Here is a 16,709-nt window from a genome sequence, read left to right as displayed (position 1 = left end):
CCAGGCTGCATATTGTTTATAATCTGAACTGATCTGACCTATTCCCAGTCCACTGCTCTGCCTCTTGGTACCTCCCTAATGGCTGGCCCAGACCTCCCAACTCCCATACACGCTGGCCCAGCGTGACACAAATAGAGTTTTGGGTCATTTCCTGTACGGGCCATTATCTGTCCTGCTCTGCTGCTTGCTTCTGCTAGGCTGTGTGCCTCAGTCTGGGCTCTGCCTGGTGTCGCCACTGCAACTTTATCTTGCCCTCCGGACCTCTGCCTGCAGGTAGGCTCCCTGCCAGATAGATCGATTCTGTTTCTTACTTCCCATGTACCTCCGCCCAATTAATGGACTCAACGGATGCCAGTCCAAATCGTATGCATTTCCAGGATGTCTGCCTTCCCAATGCTCTCAAAATGTCCACTCCTCTTTTGAGCAGCTCAAACGTTCCCCGAGTTTAAAATGGCTAGTAATGTAGGTCCGTTAGTGTGTATGTTCGGATCTGTGGTATGCTTTTACACCTCAGTGAGATGTTTCTGTTAAAAGTTTCTTAAAGATTGGATGACTGACTGTGTGTTTGGCTGTATGGTATGTAGTGGAGTGCCAGTTTTAGTAGGGTCTTACTTGTATAGTATGTTATAGTGTAGTGGCTATTTTGGAAGCAGATAACATAGAAGTGTTAACTTTAGTGCCGTGGCTTTGTTGGAAGCAAATAAAGTGTTAAAACTAAAGTGTAGTGGCTTTTGAAGCAGGTAAAGTGTTAAACTTAAGTGTGTAGTTGGAGTGTGTTCGAAGCGTGTCACACATCTTAGTGTAAAGCCTGTCTGGAGATTGTATGTAGGAGTCATTTCACTGTCAGATTACCCCCCCCCCCCCCCGCACTGTCTCCGCATTCTCCTCCACTCACTGAGGAGGACAGCGATTATACATATCCCCCAGCAGCCACTAGTGCAGCCCAGCCAACACGCTTCCATATTTATCTTCAGGGAGGAAGCTAGCCTGCTGGCTGCCACCATCAAAGCCAACAGGCCTCATTCAGCTGCCAAAGTCTGACTAAGAGTGCAGGTTAGAGGATGAGGTGTAGGAGAGAGGGAGGAAGTGAGGGGATAAAGGGGGATAAATAAATGGAGGAGAGTGACTGGGGCGGACTCCCCCAGGGAGGTCGCCCATGTTCAAGGGAAGAGTGCTTGGGGTTGTAGTACAGTGTCAGCTGGCCATGAGCTTAAAACTTCAAGCCTGATTTGGGAGGGAATTGGTTTACTCCACCCCCATCGTGATTACAAGGAGTCTCTGTTCGCCGTTGACATAGAAACAGGGGTTGGCTCTATGGAGTTGTGGAGTGTGGGGTACCCCATCACTGATGGAGTGGCTGCTGGGGCAGAGGGCTGGGGCATCACTGGTCCCAGGGAATCAACTCATCCTTATCATGGTACTCACAGCACAGAGGCTGGGTCAGGCATAGTGGGACACCACTAGTGGACCAGACAATAGACAATAGGCCAACAGTTTACCATCACATAGCCTCTCTGATGGGAACAAGACCAAAAGTTTCAGGAGTAGAGTGGCAGCAGTAAAGGACTAGAGCTAGAAAAGAAGAAGGAAGGCAGAGGACAGCTGTTTTGCAGACAGGCAGTGTGTTGTGTTGGCGGTGTGGTGGGCATGTTGAAGAGCAGCAAAGGACAGGTGGTAGATGTCCTGAGTCAGTGTGGGAGGCCTTGCATGGCCACGTGATTTAGTGCAGTATGGCTCCCCGCAATATCCAGCTCACCCAGAGCACCCTCATGGCACTGCCTGGCCTGGCCACAGAGACACGGGCCCAGCCCCTGAATGAAACATGTGGCTGGCAGCAGTGACTACACAATCCAGAGAGGAGGCAGGCTGGCGAGGTTGCATCCACAGGACTTTCACATCAAGCTAAATATACAGCCTCTCTCTCCCTGCTGTGAGGAATGCATCTGCCTGCAGGGGAAAGAGAGAGACAAAGAGAAAAAGACTCTGTCTGGGCTTCATACTCTGGGTCTGTTTGCCTCAATGAACAACCCCCTCTCCTCTCTTCTCCTCTCCCCCTCTCTTCTCTCGCTCAACCCCCTCTCCTCTCTTCTAGATGAAATTGTAGAAGAGAGGAGGGGCAGGATGAGTTGTTACCATGCTAATTCACCCCCCCTCTCTAAAAGCATGGTTACGCCAGCTGAGAGGAGGAGAAAAGGAGTGTCTTTCATAGCAGTGTGCGTCTTTATTCTTCTCCCCTCTCTTTTTAATTGTGTGTTGGCATGGCGATGAAATGTGGGAGGAGGCGGAGGCATGGGCACTGGCAGGGGTGCATCTGATGGGAGTGTTACATCATTTTGGGGGAAGGGGGAGGGACTCCAGGCCAAGCACTCAGCATTCTGCCCCACTTGTTGGATTTACATATCTATTGACTTGATCTGCAGTCTGTGTGGTATCGCACCTTGTCACTGGGTTTAAACATCACTTTAGTTTTTTTAAACATTTTGTGTGCGTGAGCGGTTGTGTGTGTGTGTGTGTGTACGCAGGGTTTGGTTTTGTACGTGTGTGCTAAGCTTCATAGTATATAGCCTCCTGCTAGTCTTCATTATGAGAGTGAATTTGTGAATTGATGCCATGTTTGTCAGGGTTGTAACCTTGTCTCCTTTCTCTCTCTCTCTCTCCTCAGGTCCTTCGTACTCATGTGATGGTGCGTGTGGGTGGGGGATGGGACACATTAGAACACTATCTGGACAAGCATGACCCCTGCCGCTGTGCCGCCTTCGGTGAGGTCACCTCTACCAAAACAACCAGCCCTTTACCCTTTATAGTCACTGAGTTGTATTGTATTATATTGTACTGTATTGTATCTAATTCTGGTCAGTCTGCACGGTTCACAATTGTTTTACAATTGTATCCATTTGAACCGCTTATCTGATACAACTCAGGTCAGGAGTTGTACAGCTCACACTGTGGTACCATAGTGTTACCACAAAGTTACCATGCTGTTACCATAGTGTTACCACAGTGCTACCACAGTCTTACCATAGTGTTACATTGTGTTACAACAGTGCTACCATAGTGTTACAACAGTGCTACCATAGTGTTACAACAGTGCTACCATAGTGCTACCATAACAGCTGCTTGTAGAACTATTTCTGTTCATTTAAATGATCCTTCACCTGTTGTCCTCAACGGTACTCCCACCAGCCTTGGTCTTTGTCATGGTAGCAATGTAGGCTACGCTGTTACACCTTGCAGTTCCAGACAGGGCAGGTCGCAGGGAAGATGGAAACAGAAACAAACAGCAGGGATCTAGACAGAAACAACCCCGGGACAATCCGCGGTCCCAGCCACAAAGGCTAACTGTGTCACGGGCTGCGTTCAAGCCCTCAAGGAAACCCTGCTAGCTTGTAAGGCAGCTAACAGTGGCAGCTAGGCTAGCTGCTACGCCAAGCAGCTCACCAGACCCTTGGTCGGCAGGAACCCTAGACAAATAGCAGCGGTCCCAGCAACTGATGCCAACCGCATCACGGGATCCAAACTCAAAAGGTAGCTAGCTAGTAACCAAAGCTTGTAACCAAACTAGTGCTACCACAGGTACAACCCCAAATCCGTAAACACAGGCACCCTCATAGATATCATCCTAACCAACCTGCCCTCTAAATACACCTCTATCTCAGCGATCACTGCCTCATTGCTTGCGTCCGTAATGGGTCTGAGGTCAAACGACCGCCCCTCATCACTGTCAAATGCTCCCTAAAACACTTCAGCGAGCAGGCTTTTCTAATCGACCTTGCCCGGGTATCCTGGAAGGATATTGACCTCATACCGTCAGTAGAAGATGCCTGGTTATTCTTTAAAAGTGCTTTCCTCACCATCTTAAATAAGCATGTCCCATTCAAAAAATGTTGAACCAGGAACAGATATAGCCCCTGGTTCACCCCAGACCTGACTGCCTTTGACCAGCACAAAAACATTCTGTGGCGATCTGCATTAGAATTGAATAGCCCTCGCGATATACAACTTTTCACGGAAGTTAGGAACCAATATACACAGGCAGTTAGGAAAGCAAAGGCTAGCTTTTTCAAACAGAAATTTGCATCCTGCAGCACAAACTCCAAAATGTTCTGGGACACTGTAAAGTCTATGGAGAATAAGAGCACCTCCTCCCAGCTGACCACTGCACTGAGGCTAGGAAACACTGTCACCACCGATAAATCTACGATAATAGAGAATTTCAATAAGCATTTTTCTACGGCTGGCCATGCTTTCCACCTGGCCACCCCTACCCCGGTCAACAGCCCTGCACCCCCCACAGCAACTTGCCCAAGCCTCCCCCATTTCCCCTTCACCCAAATCCAGATAGCTGATGTTCTGAAAGAGCTGCAGAATCTGGACCCTCTCTTTCTAAAATTATCCACCGAAATTGTTGCAACTCCTATTACTAGGCTGTTCAACCTCTCTTTCATATCGTCTGAGATCCCCAAAGATGGGAAAGCTGCTGCGGTCATCCTCCTGTTCAAAGGGGGAAGACACTCTAGACCCAAACTGCTACAGACCTATATCTATCCTACCCTGCCTTTCGAAGGTCTTCGAAGCCAAGTTAACAAACAGATCACCGACCAGTTCGAATCCCACCGTACCTTCTCCGCTATGCAATCTACTTTCCGAGCTGGTCATGGGTGCACCTCAGTCACGCTCAAGGTCCTAAACGATATCATAACCTCCATCGATAAGAGACAATACTGTGCAGCTGTATTCATCGACCTGGCCAAGGCTTTCGACTGTCAATCACCACATTCTTATCGGCAGACTCAACAGCCTTGGTTTCTCAAATGACTGCCTCGCCTGGTTCACCAACTACTTCTCTGACAGAGTTCAGTGTGTCAAATCGGAGGGCCTGTTGTCTAGACCTCTGGCAGTCTCTATGGGGATGCCACAGTGTTCAATTCTCGGGCCGACTCTTTTCTCTGCATACGTCAATGATGGCACTCTTGCTGGTGGTGATTCTCTGATCCACCTCTACGCAGACGACACCCTTCTGTATACTTCTGGCCCTTCTTTGGACACTGTTAACTAACCTCCAGACAAGCTTCAATGCCATACAGCTCTCCTTCCGTGGCCTCCAACTGCTCTTAAATGCAAGTTAAACTAAATGCATGCTCTTCAACCGATTGCTGCCAGCACCTGCCCGCCCGTCCAGCATTACTACTCTGGACGGTTCTGAATTAGAATATGTGGACATCTACAAATACCTAGGTGTCTGGATAGACTGTAAACTCTCCTTCCAGACTCACATTAAACATCTCCAATCCAAAATTAAGTCTAGTTTGGAACGAAGCATCCTTCACTCATGCTGCCAAACATACCCTCGTAAAACTGACTATCCTTCGGCGACACTCTACTCAGCAAATTGGATGCAGTCTATCACAGTGCCATCCGTTTCGTCACCAAAGCCCCATATACTACCCACCACTGCCACCTGTATGCTCTCGTTGGCTGGCCCTCGCTTCATATTCGTCGCCAAACCCACTGGCTCCAGGTCATCTATAAGTCTTTGCTAGGTAAAGCCCCGCCTTATCTCAGCTCACTGGTCACCATAGCAGCACTCACCCATAGCACGCGCTCCAGCAGGTATATTTCACTGGTCACCCCCAAAGCCAATTCCTCCTTTGGCCGCCTATCCTTCCAGTTCTTTGCTGCCAATGACTGGAACGAATTGCAAAAATCACTGAAGCTGGAGACTCATATCTCCTTCACTAACTTTAAGCACCAGCTGTCAGAGCAGCTCACAGATCACTTCACCTGTACATAGCCCATCTGTAAATAGCCAATCCAACTACCTCATCCCCATACTGTTATTGTATATATATATTTTTTGCTCCTTTTCACCCCAGTATCTCTACTTGCACATTCATCTTCTGCACATCTATCACTCCAGTGTTTAATTGCTAAATTGTAATTATTTCGCCACCATACCTCCCTTATCTTACCTAATTTGCACACACTGTATATAGACTTTTTTTCTATTGTGTTATTGACTGTATGTTTTGTTTTTTCCATGTGTAACTCTGTGTTGTTATTTATGTCGCACTGCTTTGCTTTATCTTGGCCAGGTCGCAGTTGTAAATGAGAACTTGTTCTCAACTGGCCTACCTGGTAAAATATAGGTGAAAAAATAAAATAAAAAAAGTGCTTCCACAGTGCTATCACAGTGCTACCACAGTGTTATCATATTGCTACCATAATGCTATAATAGTGTTACCATAGTGGTACCACAGTGCTTCCACAATGCTATCACAGTGCTACCACAGTGTTATCATATTGCTACCATAATGCTATAATAGTGTTACCATAGTGGCACCACAGTGCTTCCACAATGCTATCACAGTGCTACCACAGTGTTATCATATTGCTACCATAATGCTATAATAGTGTTACCATAGTGGTACCACAGTGCTTACACAATGCAACCAAAGTGCTATCACAGTGTTATCATAGTCCTACCATAATGCTATCATAGTGTTACCATAGTGTTACCACAGTGCAACCATAGTGCTACCTCATTCAACATCATCAATGGCCTTTCAGACAACACTACACTTCACTCATAAAGCCCTCATCACGCTGTCATAAACATGACATGACGGCTGCCATAACCATTCATATCAGTTAATGTTTACCCTCGTGTGTGATAGCCAGGCCTGGGGCTGGTGTTACTCTGTGCTGTGGGTAGAAGAGCTCTTCCCTCTCCATGAGTCCACACTGCTGCCAGACCAATGATGTCAGTGGCCTTGTGTCTGGACAACTGACTGGGGCTGAATTAATGCTTGGTGTTGCATTTCTAACCCAGGAACTCATATGAAAGGGTTTTTACAGGTCTCCAGGTTTTTATGAGCTGTAGGCCTACCCTACACCAAAGTCAAGATTATGCCTTCAATCATTCATCTGATTGCATCAGTCGCTTCATCTCTTGCAGTCATAAGACATGCAAATGCGCTGTGACTGCCACCAGTTGTGAGGGGCTGTTGCAATGTGTGCTCTGCTATGTTGATCCTTGGATCAACCCTGGAACTATTCTATTTCTACACTGACTGTTGTCTGTTTGATGCCAGAGTCATCTGCACAGTTGTTCTGATTCTCCATGGTATATAACCTATGCCTCTACTAATATTGTGGTTTCCTGTGCTTGTTCCCTGCAGCTCACCGGTACCACCAGGCCAAAGCCAGCGGGCAGGGTGCCCACAGCAAGTCTTCCAGTGCCCACTCCTCCCGCTCCACCAGTCCAGGCCCACACTGGCGTAACGAGGGCATTGCCCCATATAAGCCCCCTGACAGACGCACCCAGGGCCTGGAGCCTCCATCATGTACCCCATCCTCCTCCACCCGGCCTGGCCGCTCCCACCACCCCTCCCTTCCCACAGAGCTCGACTCAAACGCAGGACGCACCCCCCTGTTACCACGGCCACCGCGGGAACGCTCAGAACCCCGCCACTTCAACCCTGTCAGGTGAGTGAGTGACTGTGTGTGTCGTGCTAATAACACTTTGTCTGCATCACCAGCACTCATCCACTTTTCACCACACACACACACACACACACACGCACGCACACACACACACATGCACACACACACAGCGCACAGCACAGCGCACAAAACTGGAAAGCGACAGATTATACAAGGAAGAGGGAGATTTTCCTAATCTCAGGTGACATTCCAATGAGACGTTGCGCTGACACTGTCCTGCCGTCCCGGCCGTTCCACTCTGCCTCCTGGTGGCTAGACTGGGCACACACCTTGATTGCTGCTGTCGCCTCACTCCCTCTCTTCCCCTGTCCTCCTTCCCTCCCCCTCACTCTCCCTTCCCCTCCCCCTCTTCCCCCTGTCCTCCTTCCTCTCCTTTGGTTCTGTTAATTACACTAATGACTGTCTGAATTCGGATGGGATTCAACATCCAACAGTGTTGCTGTTGGTGATGTTTCTGTTCTCTCTCCAAGGCCCAGAGCTGATGGATAGAATTAGGCTCCATGTCGACTATACTAGAGGGAAAACATGTCTCTCCTTTTTTCTGCTGTCTCTCACTGAAGTGGCATGACAGTCAGAGTACTGGATTTCATTGGCTATAAAACTATTGCATTCTCTTTACTATCTGGATAGTAAAGAGAATGCATTCCCTCAGCTCTCCACATAAGGTCCCGTTGAGTTGGTCTCACATACCTCCCTCATACGCCAGTGTGTGGAGACGCCATTGTTCAACACAATTAAGGGCTGTGGCCTCGTTTACTTTGGCTCCCGGCCAATGAGGGGCTCAATATCCGGAGTGAGTGATGGCTCAGGCCTGGCGTCACGGCAACAGGCCTCGGGACAGGTTAACCCCTTCAAGGTTGGCACCTCCAAGTGCACCAGACTAGATAAGGGTTAATCTGACTGACAACTGTTGCACCACTAGGAAGTAGATCACAGGTGGGCTAACCTGGGAAAGAAAACACCATGTGCTTCGTTATGTCAAGCCGTCAGAGTGCAGTCATCCTAAGTCAATATTGGTTTGCCTACGTCATTATTTTAAAAGGCAATATTTGATTAACATTTCAACCTTGTCACTAATTTATTTTGCCCTGTTTATATAACGTACAATAATCTTTTCTTGGTTGTTTGTTCTGGTTTCACAGAGCATTATAGAAGTGGTTACATAAAGAACGTCAGTAAAGAAAGCTGATATAGTTAATTCTTCTTACAGGATATTACCAGAGAGCACATGATTCTGAAAGACATGTCTATCAGGTTGTTGTTTTGGCCACTGATACAGAGCTCTACTGATTATGCTCTATCTTGCTGTAAGTCATTAGTTGTATCCTGTCTTGGATGGTACGTTGTCCCGAGGGGCCCCACCGGTGCGTGTCAGTGGAGTGGTGTGGTGAGCTCTGGGAAAGCAGGGCAGGCAGCGCTCTCTGCGGCTGTGTGTGGGGTCAGTAAATCCACAGGGCCTATAATCCTGCCCCCACTTGCTATCATCTCCCCTGTAATCCCTGAGCCTGATCCAGCCCAATGTTCTGAGAAGCACCCGGCCCTACGTGTGTCCGTCAGGGTAGGCAGCAGCAGAAGCCTGCAGGGAGGTTCCTCATGACCCCTGGGGGTCACAGATCCCATCATGAACTGGAGGTGGATGGTGTTTACTATAAACCTTTCTAAGCCAGGGGAGTGGGGTGAGGCATAGGCACTATGGTGTGCTGGGTTGGAGAATGGGCTCTGAGCAAGTTGTTTTTCTCAAACTAGTATGAATGTAAAAAAATATATATAATGTTATATTTATTTTATTTCAATGATACAATTTCAGGCCAGAACTAAATCAAAGATACTGCAACTATAATTAACTCCTTGTCTGTCTTCCTCTGTGTTCTGCAGGTCTAAGGACTCGTCATTGTTGCCAGTGACCCGCCGTCTATCAGGGGACAGCGACTCCTCTACAGCCTCCTCTAAGGGAGTAGGAGGAGGGACAGGGGGAGGCCGCTTTTCTCTGGGGGGCACCCGCCGCTCCGGAGAGGAGGTGGTGCTGCTGGTTAACAGGAAGGAGGGGAAGCATATAATCGAGAGGCCTGGAGAAGGCGGACAGGTCCCATCCCTGCGCCCCCCAATGCCCCGCACACGCAGCAACTCCCGGGATCGCCCTGCCCCCGCCTCCATCCTCAAACCCAGCCCCCCACAGGGCCCCTCTGACGGGCTCAGGAGCAGCCATGGGGAGAGGGGCCGCTCTCTCGGGCCCGAAAGTCCTCGCAGGCTCCAGGCCCTGCGCTCCCACAGCCAGGGGAAGATGCCCAGCCGGAGTCGGACCAGCGATGCCAGCCCTGGACCCTCTCCAAGTAAAGGGTCCTCGCAGCCCCCATCCTCTGACAGACGAGAGGAGCTGAGGACCAAACAACTGCCCCCCGCCTCCCCCAGAATCAATGGAGGTTTCTCCAGGAGACAATCGTCCTCCTGCTCTAATTCACCTATCAAAGGGCTTCAGAGTAGCAGCCTCAGTAAGAAGATTATAGTGGCTCCCAGGCCCCCCGCTCCACGCTCCCCCTCGGTGGGGAGGAGTAGGCTGCTGCCCACAGTCACCCAGGCAGGCCGGCGCTCTCCTCACTGCTCCTCCCCCCGCTCCCCTCACCACCATGAGCATGGACCCCGCTCCCCTCGAACCTCCCACGGCACTCGCTCCAATGGGCATGGCCACAGGGGGTGGGCCAGCTCTGAGCGACAGGAACCTGAGGAGGAGGGGCTAGGCTATAACTTCCAGATCCTGCCCAACCTGGACCCCCAGAAAGAGCAGGACCTGTACCGCAGCTTCGAGGCTGAGTTCCTAGCTAACACAGGGCAGTGCAGAGGGGGGCCTAGTAGACCCACAGGGGGGGGGGCCTTTCAGCTTCCCGCCTCTTCACACCCACAGCAGGGGGTTGGGCCCCAAACCCTGCCCACGCCTGCCTCTGCTGACCCTAACGTCACTGACTCGGCCTACTCCTCCTCCAACTCCTCCAACTCCTCAATCAACGTGGGGGGTAAGGTAGGAGTTCTGCCTGACCTCCGGGAGTCCAAAAGAACTAACCCACGTTCCTGTGGAGGCCTGGAGGATACCCTGGCCCCACTGCATGGCCATAGCCGTGGCGGACTATCCATTGGTGGGCACGCAGAACCAGAGCGCTGGGGCGGGCGAGGTGGAGGTCTCAGGAAGCTCCCTGCCATCTCCAGTTCCATAGAGGAAGGGGAGCTCCTGTCCTCCTTGCCCGGCCGGAGAGACTCGGAGCTGGGCATATCTCTCAGCCATGCCCCCTCACAACTTCCTTTCCACCGCAGGAGCATGAATGGGGGGGGGCATGTCAGTGGTGCTCTAGTAGAGGTGCTGATGGAGAGCCAGCAGGGTCAGCTGGGCTGGGGCTCAGGGCCTGAGGAAGACGTCCCTCTGGAGGATCACCAACCAAGCTTCCCCTACGACCTGGAGGATGGAGACCCCAACGATGACCTCCCTCCCCCAGAGTCTTGTCCCTCACCCATCCCCCTACCCCCCTCGGAGGACTGCTCCTTCCAGGAAGACTCCTCCAGTGAGAGCTCCTCCATGTGCTCAAGCCTGAGTGAATCACGCTCAGAGTACTCTCCCCCACCTCCTCCCCTGGCCAATGGGGATGCAGTTGATGGGGGTGTAGTCTTCCGGCCCAAGAGGGCAGGGAAGAAGGTTGACAGGGTGCCCTCCATCTACAAGCTCAAGCTGAGGCCCAGGATCAGACCCCGTACAGACAACCGGCCAGGGAACAGCCCGTCACGTATCCCCACCCCAGTAAGCTACAGAGACCTTCAGGCCAGGGGCAATCATAGTCCCCTCCAGACCCCCACCCCGCCACAGTCCCCTCAGAGCTCCCATTCCAACGACCATTCACCCTCACGAAAGGCCATGCACCAGGCCTTTGCCGACCTGATCCACCCCCAGTCACGCTCCCCCGCCATGGGCAACAGGGACCGCTCCTACTCTGTGGAGTCAGAGAGCGGCTTGGACACTGAGGCCTGGATGTAACACACAACTAAGTAATCCTGATGATGCTGATATAGAAGAGTCTGTTGTCAAATGAAACTGACTACTGTCTAAAATAGACTGGAGACCGGGCTACAGACTATTTTTTTTATAGAGCATGTCGCACACTCCCTCATTTTGTCATGCAGTCAGGTCCTTTCCTACCTATAACAGTCAGGGTTTCAGTATCCAATTCTATTCTTTGCACTCTAAGCCGAATTATTTATTACCAAAGGATCGATCCCGAATCGAATACTATTGTTTAAGTTGAATGGTTTTATTGTCATTATATGGTGATGCTTTGTTCAATCATAAAGTGTCTAATACAAAGCAGGCACTGTCTTGAAAGCCCTGTGCTATATGCATCGCTGAAGAAGTGTCAGGGCTGAGGGGGAGGAACGTACCCCAGGCAGGAGCAGTGAATCACTAGCATCATCATCAAGTCAACTGAACCGACTCCCTCTAGTGGACAGTGTACGCCACAGCAGCTCTGTCTGCTTTGATTGTCACAATACTGGTGTGGAGAGCGTGATACTTTCTCTCATTCTCCATGCTGCCACTCACCCTCTGCTAGTTACCTTCTGTGGACATCTTTACAGATCTAATCTGTATTGGACTTATATATCAATACAATACTCTACAATAATTTACTGTACAATGTTCACATCTAACAGTCCTTTGGACTTTATATACACTTCGTATTCCATATGTGCACTTCTACTCACCTTCCCCCACCAACCCTCTGCATCCTGACTTGTTCATTGCCATACATGTATGATGCCACTTTCTCACTGCCAATCCACATGGCCATGATTGAGTGATGTCTTCTGATTAGTTTTTGAGCTTTCATTGTGGAAAAATACAAAGTAGTATTTTTCACGTTATGTTCTATGTGTTAACTGCAGTCTGGAGCAAGAGTAAGATCATATGTCATTGTCACTGAAACATACTTCCAATGATCAAGAGTTATCTCAACTTGAAAATCAACACTAAAATATGTGTACAAAAGACTACGTTAAGTGGATGAATGTGTTTATATATATACATGTGTATATACAGTGCCAGTTAAAAGTTTGGACACACTTACTCATTCCAGGGGTTGTCTTTATTTTTACTATTTTCTACATTGTAGAATAGTAGTGAAGACATCAAAACAATGAAATAACACATATGGAATCATGTAGTAACCAAAAAAGTGTTGAACAAATCAAAATATATTTTATATTGAAAATTCTTTGAAGTAGTCACCTTTTGCCTTGATGACAGCTTTGCACACTCTTCTCTCAACCAGCTTCATGAGGTAGTCACCTGGAATGCATTTCATTTAAGAGGTGTGCCTTGTTAAAAGTAAATTTGTGGAATTTCTTTTCTAAATGCATTTGAGCCAATCCGTTGTGTTGTGACAAGGTAGGGGGGTATACAGAAGATAGCCCTATTTGGTAAAAGACCAAGTCCATATTATGGCAAGAACAGCTTAAATAAGTAAAGAGAAACAACAGTCCATCATTACTTTAAGACATGAAGGTCAGTCAATACAGAAATTTCAAGAACTTTGAACGTTTCTTCAAATGCAGTCGCAAAAACCATCCAGTGCTATGATGAAACTGGCTTTCATGAGAACCGCCACAGGAAAGGAAGACCCAGAGTTACCTCTGCTGCAGAGGATAAGTTCAGTAGAGTTATCAGCCTCAGAAATTGCAACCCAAATAAATGCTTCAGAGTTCAAGTAACAGACACATCTCAACATCAACTGTTCAGAGAAGACCGTGTGAATCAGGCCTTCATGGTCGAATTGCTGCAAAGAAACCACTATTAAAGGACACCAATAAAAAGAAGATAGTTGCTTGGGCCAAGAAACACGAGCAATGGACATTAGACCGGTGGAAATCTGTCCTTTGGTCTGATGAGTCCAAATTTGAGATTTTTGGTTCCAGCCGCCGTGTCTTCGTGAGACGCAGAGTAGGTGAACGGATGATCTCCGCATGTGTGGTTCCCACCGTGAAGCATGTAGGAGGAGGTGTGATGGTGTCGGGGTGCTTTGCTGGTGACACTGTCGTTGATTTATTTCGAATTCAAGGTACACTTAACCAGCATGGCTACCACAGCATTCTGCAGCCATACGCCAACCGCATCTGGTTTGCGCTTAGTGGAACTATCATTTGTTTTTCAACAGGACAATGACCCAAAACACACCTCCAGTCTGTGTAAGGGCTATTTGACCAAGGAGAGTGATGAAGTGCTGCATAAGATGACCTGGCCTCCATATTCACCCGACCTCAATCCAATTGAGATGGTTTGGGATGAGTTGGACTGCAGAGTGAAGGAAAAGCAGCCAACAAGTGCTCAGCATATGTGGGAACTCCTTCAAGACTGTTGGGAAAACATTCCTCATGAAGCTGGTTGAGAGAATGCCAAGAGTGTGCATGGCTGTCATCAAGGCAAAGGGTGGCTACTTTCAAGAATCTCAAATATAAAATATATGCTTCCAACTTTTTTGGTTACTACATGATTCCATATGTGTTATTTCATAGTTTTGATGTCAGCACTATTATTCTACAATGTAGAAAATAGTAAAAATAAAGAAAAACCTTGGAATGAGTAACTGTGTCCAAACTCTTGACTGGTACTGTACATGTATATGTATACTTGCATACAGATGTGGTTATAGTGTATATAACAAGACATAACTATGAAATGTGTAAATATTTGCTGTATGGGGTTATATGCTGCCTTAGCTATGCAATATTGCTGTTGGAAATGCCTTGACAATTACCTTTGCCTTAAAATGTGTGTTTGAGTGTGGTTTGAGAATGTTAGTGCCCAACAACAACACCCATCCAACGTGAGTGTCATTGCCATCACCATCAGTTTGTTTCTCAATGTAGAATTGTTCAACGACACTAAATTAAAAGAACCATTTTATTTGAGATGGATTATAATCTATTTGTATAATAGATACATAGACAAACCAATCTCTCATGAAAGTGTCTTCAGTGACATCTAGTGGTTGTACAAAGTGTCATATTTGGATGAAAGTCCTTCACAGATTGAGTTTTGAATCATGTGCATGTTTTGCTGGATTGGTTTGGCGTAGATGATTGTTCATCGTGATGTATTCTGTGGTGTATTGAAATGGCTTAAGAATATGTGTAGGTTTTTCTTGAGTGCTTTTATGTGGAGAATGTACATGAATAATTGAAAGTGTAATGCTTATGTCTGTCCCCTGTTATGGACTCTTGCCTTATTGGCACTATCAATAACAGAGCAGGCCAGGGATCTGACTGTGGGGTTGACACTTTAACAAGGCTTTAGAGCTTGTAAAACTACTATGAATGGTTTTACAGTGGAATGACAGGAACTTTTGCTGCAGTGGGTTTTCAGTAATCGGATTGCACAAGCAGAGGTGGTGTGTGCACACCAACAATCTGAATCTGAGTACATACTGTATAGGAATATGTACCAGGTGTTCTGATGTCAATGGGAACGTAGGTAGCATTGTTGATGAAAAGAAGGGAGGGATGTTGTTGGTCTTATTTATTTATTTATGAATTGGTCTCGAGTTACAGGTATGGCTCGAAGTGAAAAACAATGATGTATGTAGAGTCTGAAGGTGAGGGCCCAGAATAAGTCATAAAAGGAAAATAAAAAATGTTGTTAGAACTGTGGCTCTCCATTATCCTAATGGCTTTAGCCAGAGCCCATAGTTCAGTAACGCACAGGGTTCCAGGGACCTTATCAATTCTCTGCAGACACTTGAGGCCATAGGTGGTGTTGTACTATTTCTGAGAATGTTTTCATGTATTTTTGTGTCTTTGACTTGAGGATTTTGGTTATTAAAATATTTGCTTTTAACATGTTTTATCATGCCAATTAATGTCCACACATCAACCAAATAGTCACAATACAGCAGATGCTGTTATGCTTTTGCTGTATTAAGGGAACACTCCAGCAATGAATATAGCCAATCCAAGAGGGTCACAGGTTTTGTTGATAACTACACAGGGAGGAGCCAACCTACACACTGCCTATTCTTTTAACTGCTCAAAGATACAGTTGCATTTTTATTTTACCCTCCACTGGCATAAGTAGGCTCTGTTTGCATTATTAGCCAATATATATTTTCTCTCTTCACTGACCCAATGAGAAGGGTCAGTGAAGAATACCATTTGATTGTATTGCTTTTACATGTAGCTGTCTTTTAAAAACAAGTACAATTTATATATTTGTTTTTGATACATTTTCAATTAAAATGTTCAATTATCAAATGGGTTTGAAATATATGGGTAAACAAGTGACAGAGGTTTTACCAGTAAACATGTTGAAAACCATGGTCTATTGATTGACTTTGGCAATTCAACTGTAATTGCAAAAAATTAATTATAGTTTAACTTTCTCCTTAGGGTGCAACGTTGCTTGTGGTTTTTGTTTGTCAAACACTGCTTTTAAAATAACTAATTCTCTCTCTCTTGCTCGTTCTCCCTTTTATCTCTCTGATATCTCTATCTAAATTGTATAATAAAAAGTAATGAAATGAAACGGATCGTCACATCAATTTTGAATGTCCATTTGAATTTATTTTTGTGTTGAAGCGTCTTTTGCTGATGTTATTTTCTATCAAACAATGACAATTAAATGTACTGAAGACGAGTACTTTACATTTGTGGAATTTGTCTGTATTAAATAGCAATACTGCAATACCAAGACCTCACTCTTCCTTGAAAAATCAATTGCTGTCAAGCTGTTCTTGTAATAAAATATGTTCCTCTGATTTGTCTCTTATCAACTGTGTTTTATTGTTGAAACTTTTAGTGAAATGATGGTGAAAGGCCCTCTAATCATGCCAATGGTGACTGAGGTTAGTCTGTGCACTAGGTTTTGAAGCAACTTTTTAAATGAGACTAGAAAGTCCATGGGCTATAGGCCCTATAACCAAAAGTCATGAAAAACCTTTTCCACAGTGCTGAGCACCATAAAATCCAGGGAAGATGAAGAGGATGAAGCGGAAGTATTCTTATATCTCACATTGCTGACCTTATTGACATGGCACATTGTTTCTATTTAGCGTACACATTTTTTTTGTTTAATGCACGTGTCTGCGTGTTTGTGTGTGACACAGAGAGAGAGAGACATTTTGGTATTCAGATAAATGTTTTCATCTTTTTAAATAAAACTGTGATCAAGCTCCATCTCAGTT

At 46.8% G+C, this 16,709-nt stretch overlaps 1 protein-coding gene across 2 annotated transcripts in view; it reads left to right on the top strand.

Annotated features, from left to right (window-relative positions):
• Positions 1-16,283, top strand: part of gas2l1 (growth arrest-specific 2 like 1) — a 44,064-nt gene extending 27,781 nt beyond the window's left edge. For both annotated transcript variants that reach the window (XM_055887066.1, XM_055887067.1), the window contains 3 exons: positions 2,663-2,759; positions 7,179-7,485; positions 9,379-16,283. In XM_055887066.1, the coding sequence (XP_055743041.1) occupies positions 2,663-2,759; positions 7,179-7,485; positions 9,379-11,518 (2,544 nt within the window). In that variant the 3' untranslated portion in view covers positions 11,519-16,283. The remainder of the gene's footprint in view (positions 1-2,662; positions 2,760-7,178; positions 7,486-9,378) is intronic.
• Positions 16,284-16,709: the final 426 nt, after the last annotated feature.

This window comes from Salvelinus fontinalis, chromosome 28 (assembly GCF_029448725.1).
Source record: "Salvelinus fontinalis isolate EN_2023a chromosome 28, ASM2944872v1, whole genome shotgun sequence".
NCBI lineage: Eukaryota > Metazoa > Chordata > Actinopteri > Salmoniformes > Salmonidae > Salvelinus > Salvelinus fontinalis.
This window is presented reverse-complemented; position numbering and strand designations above follow the sequence as displayed.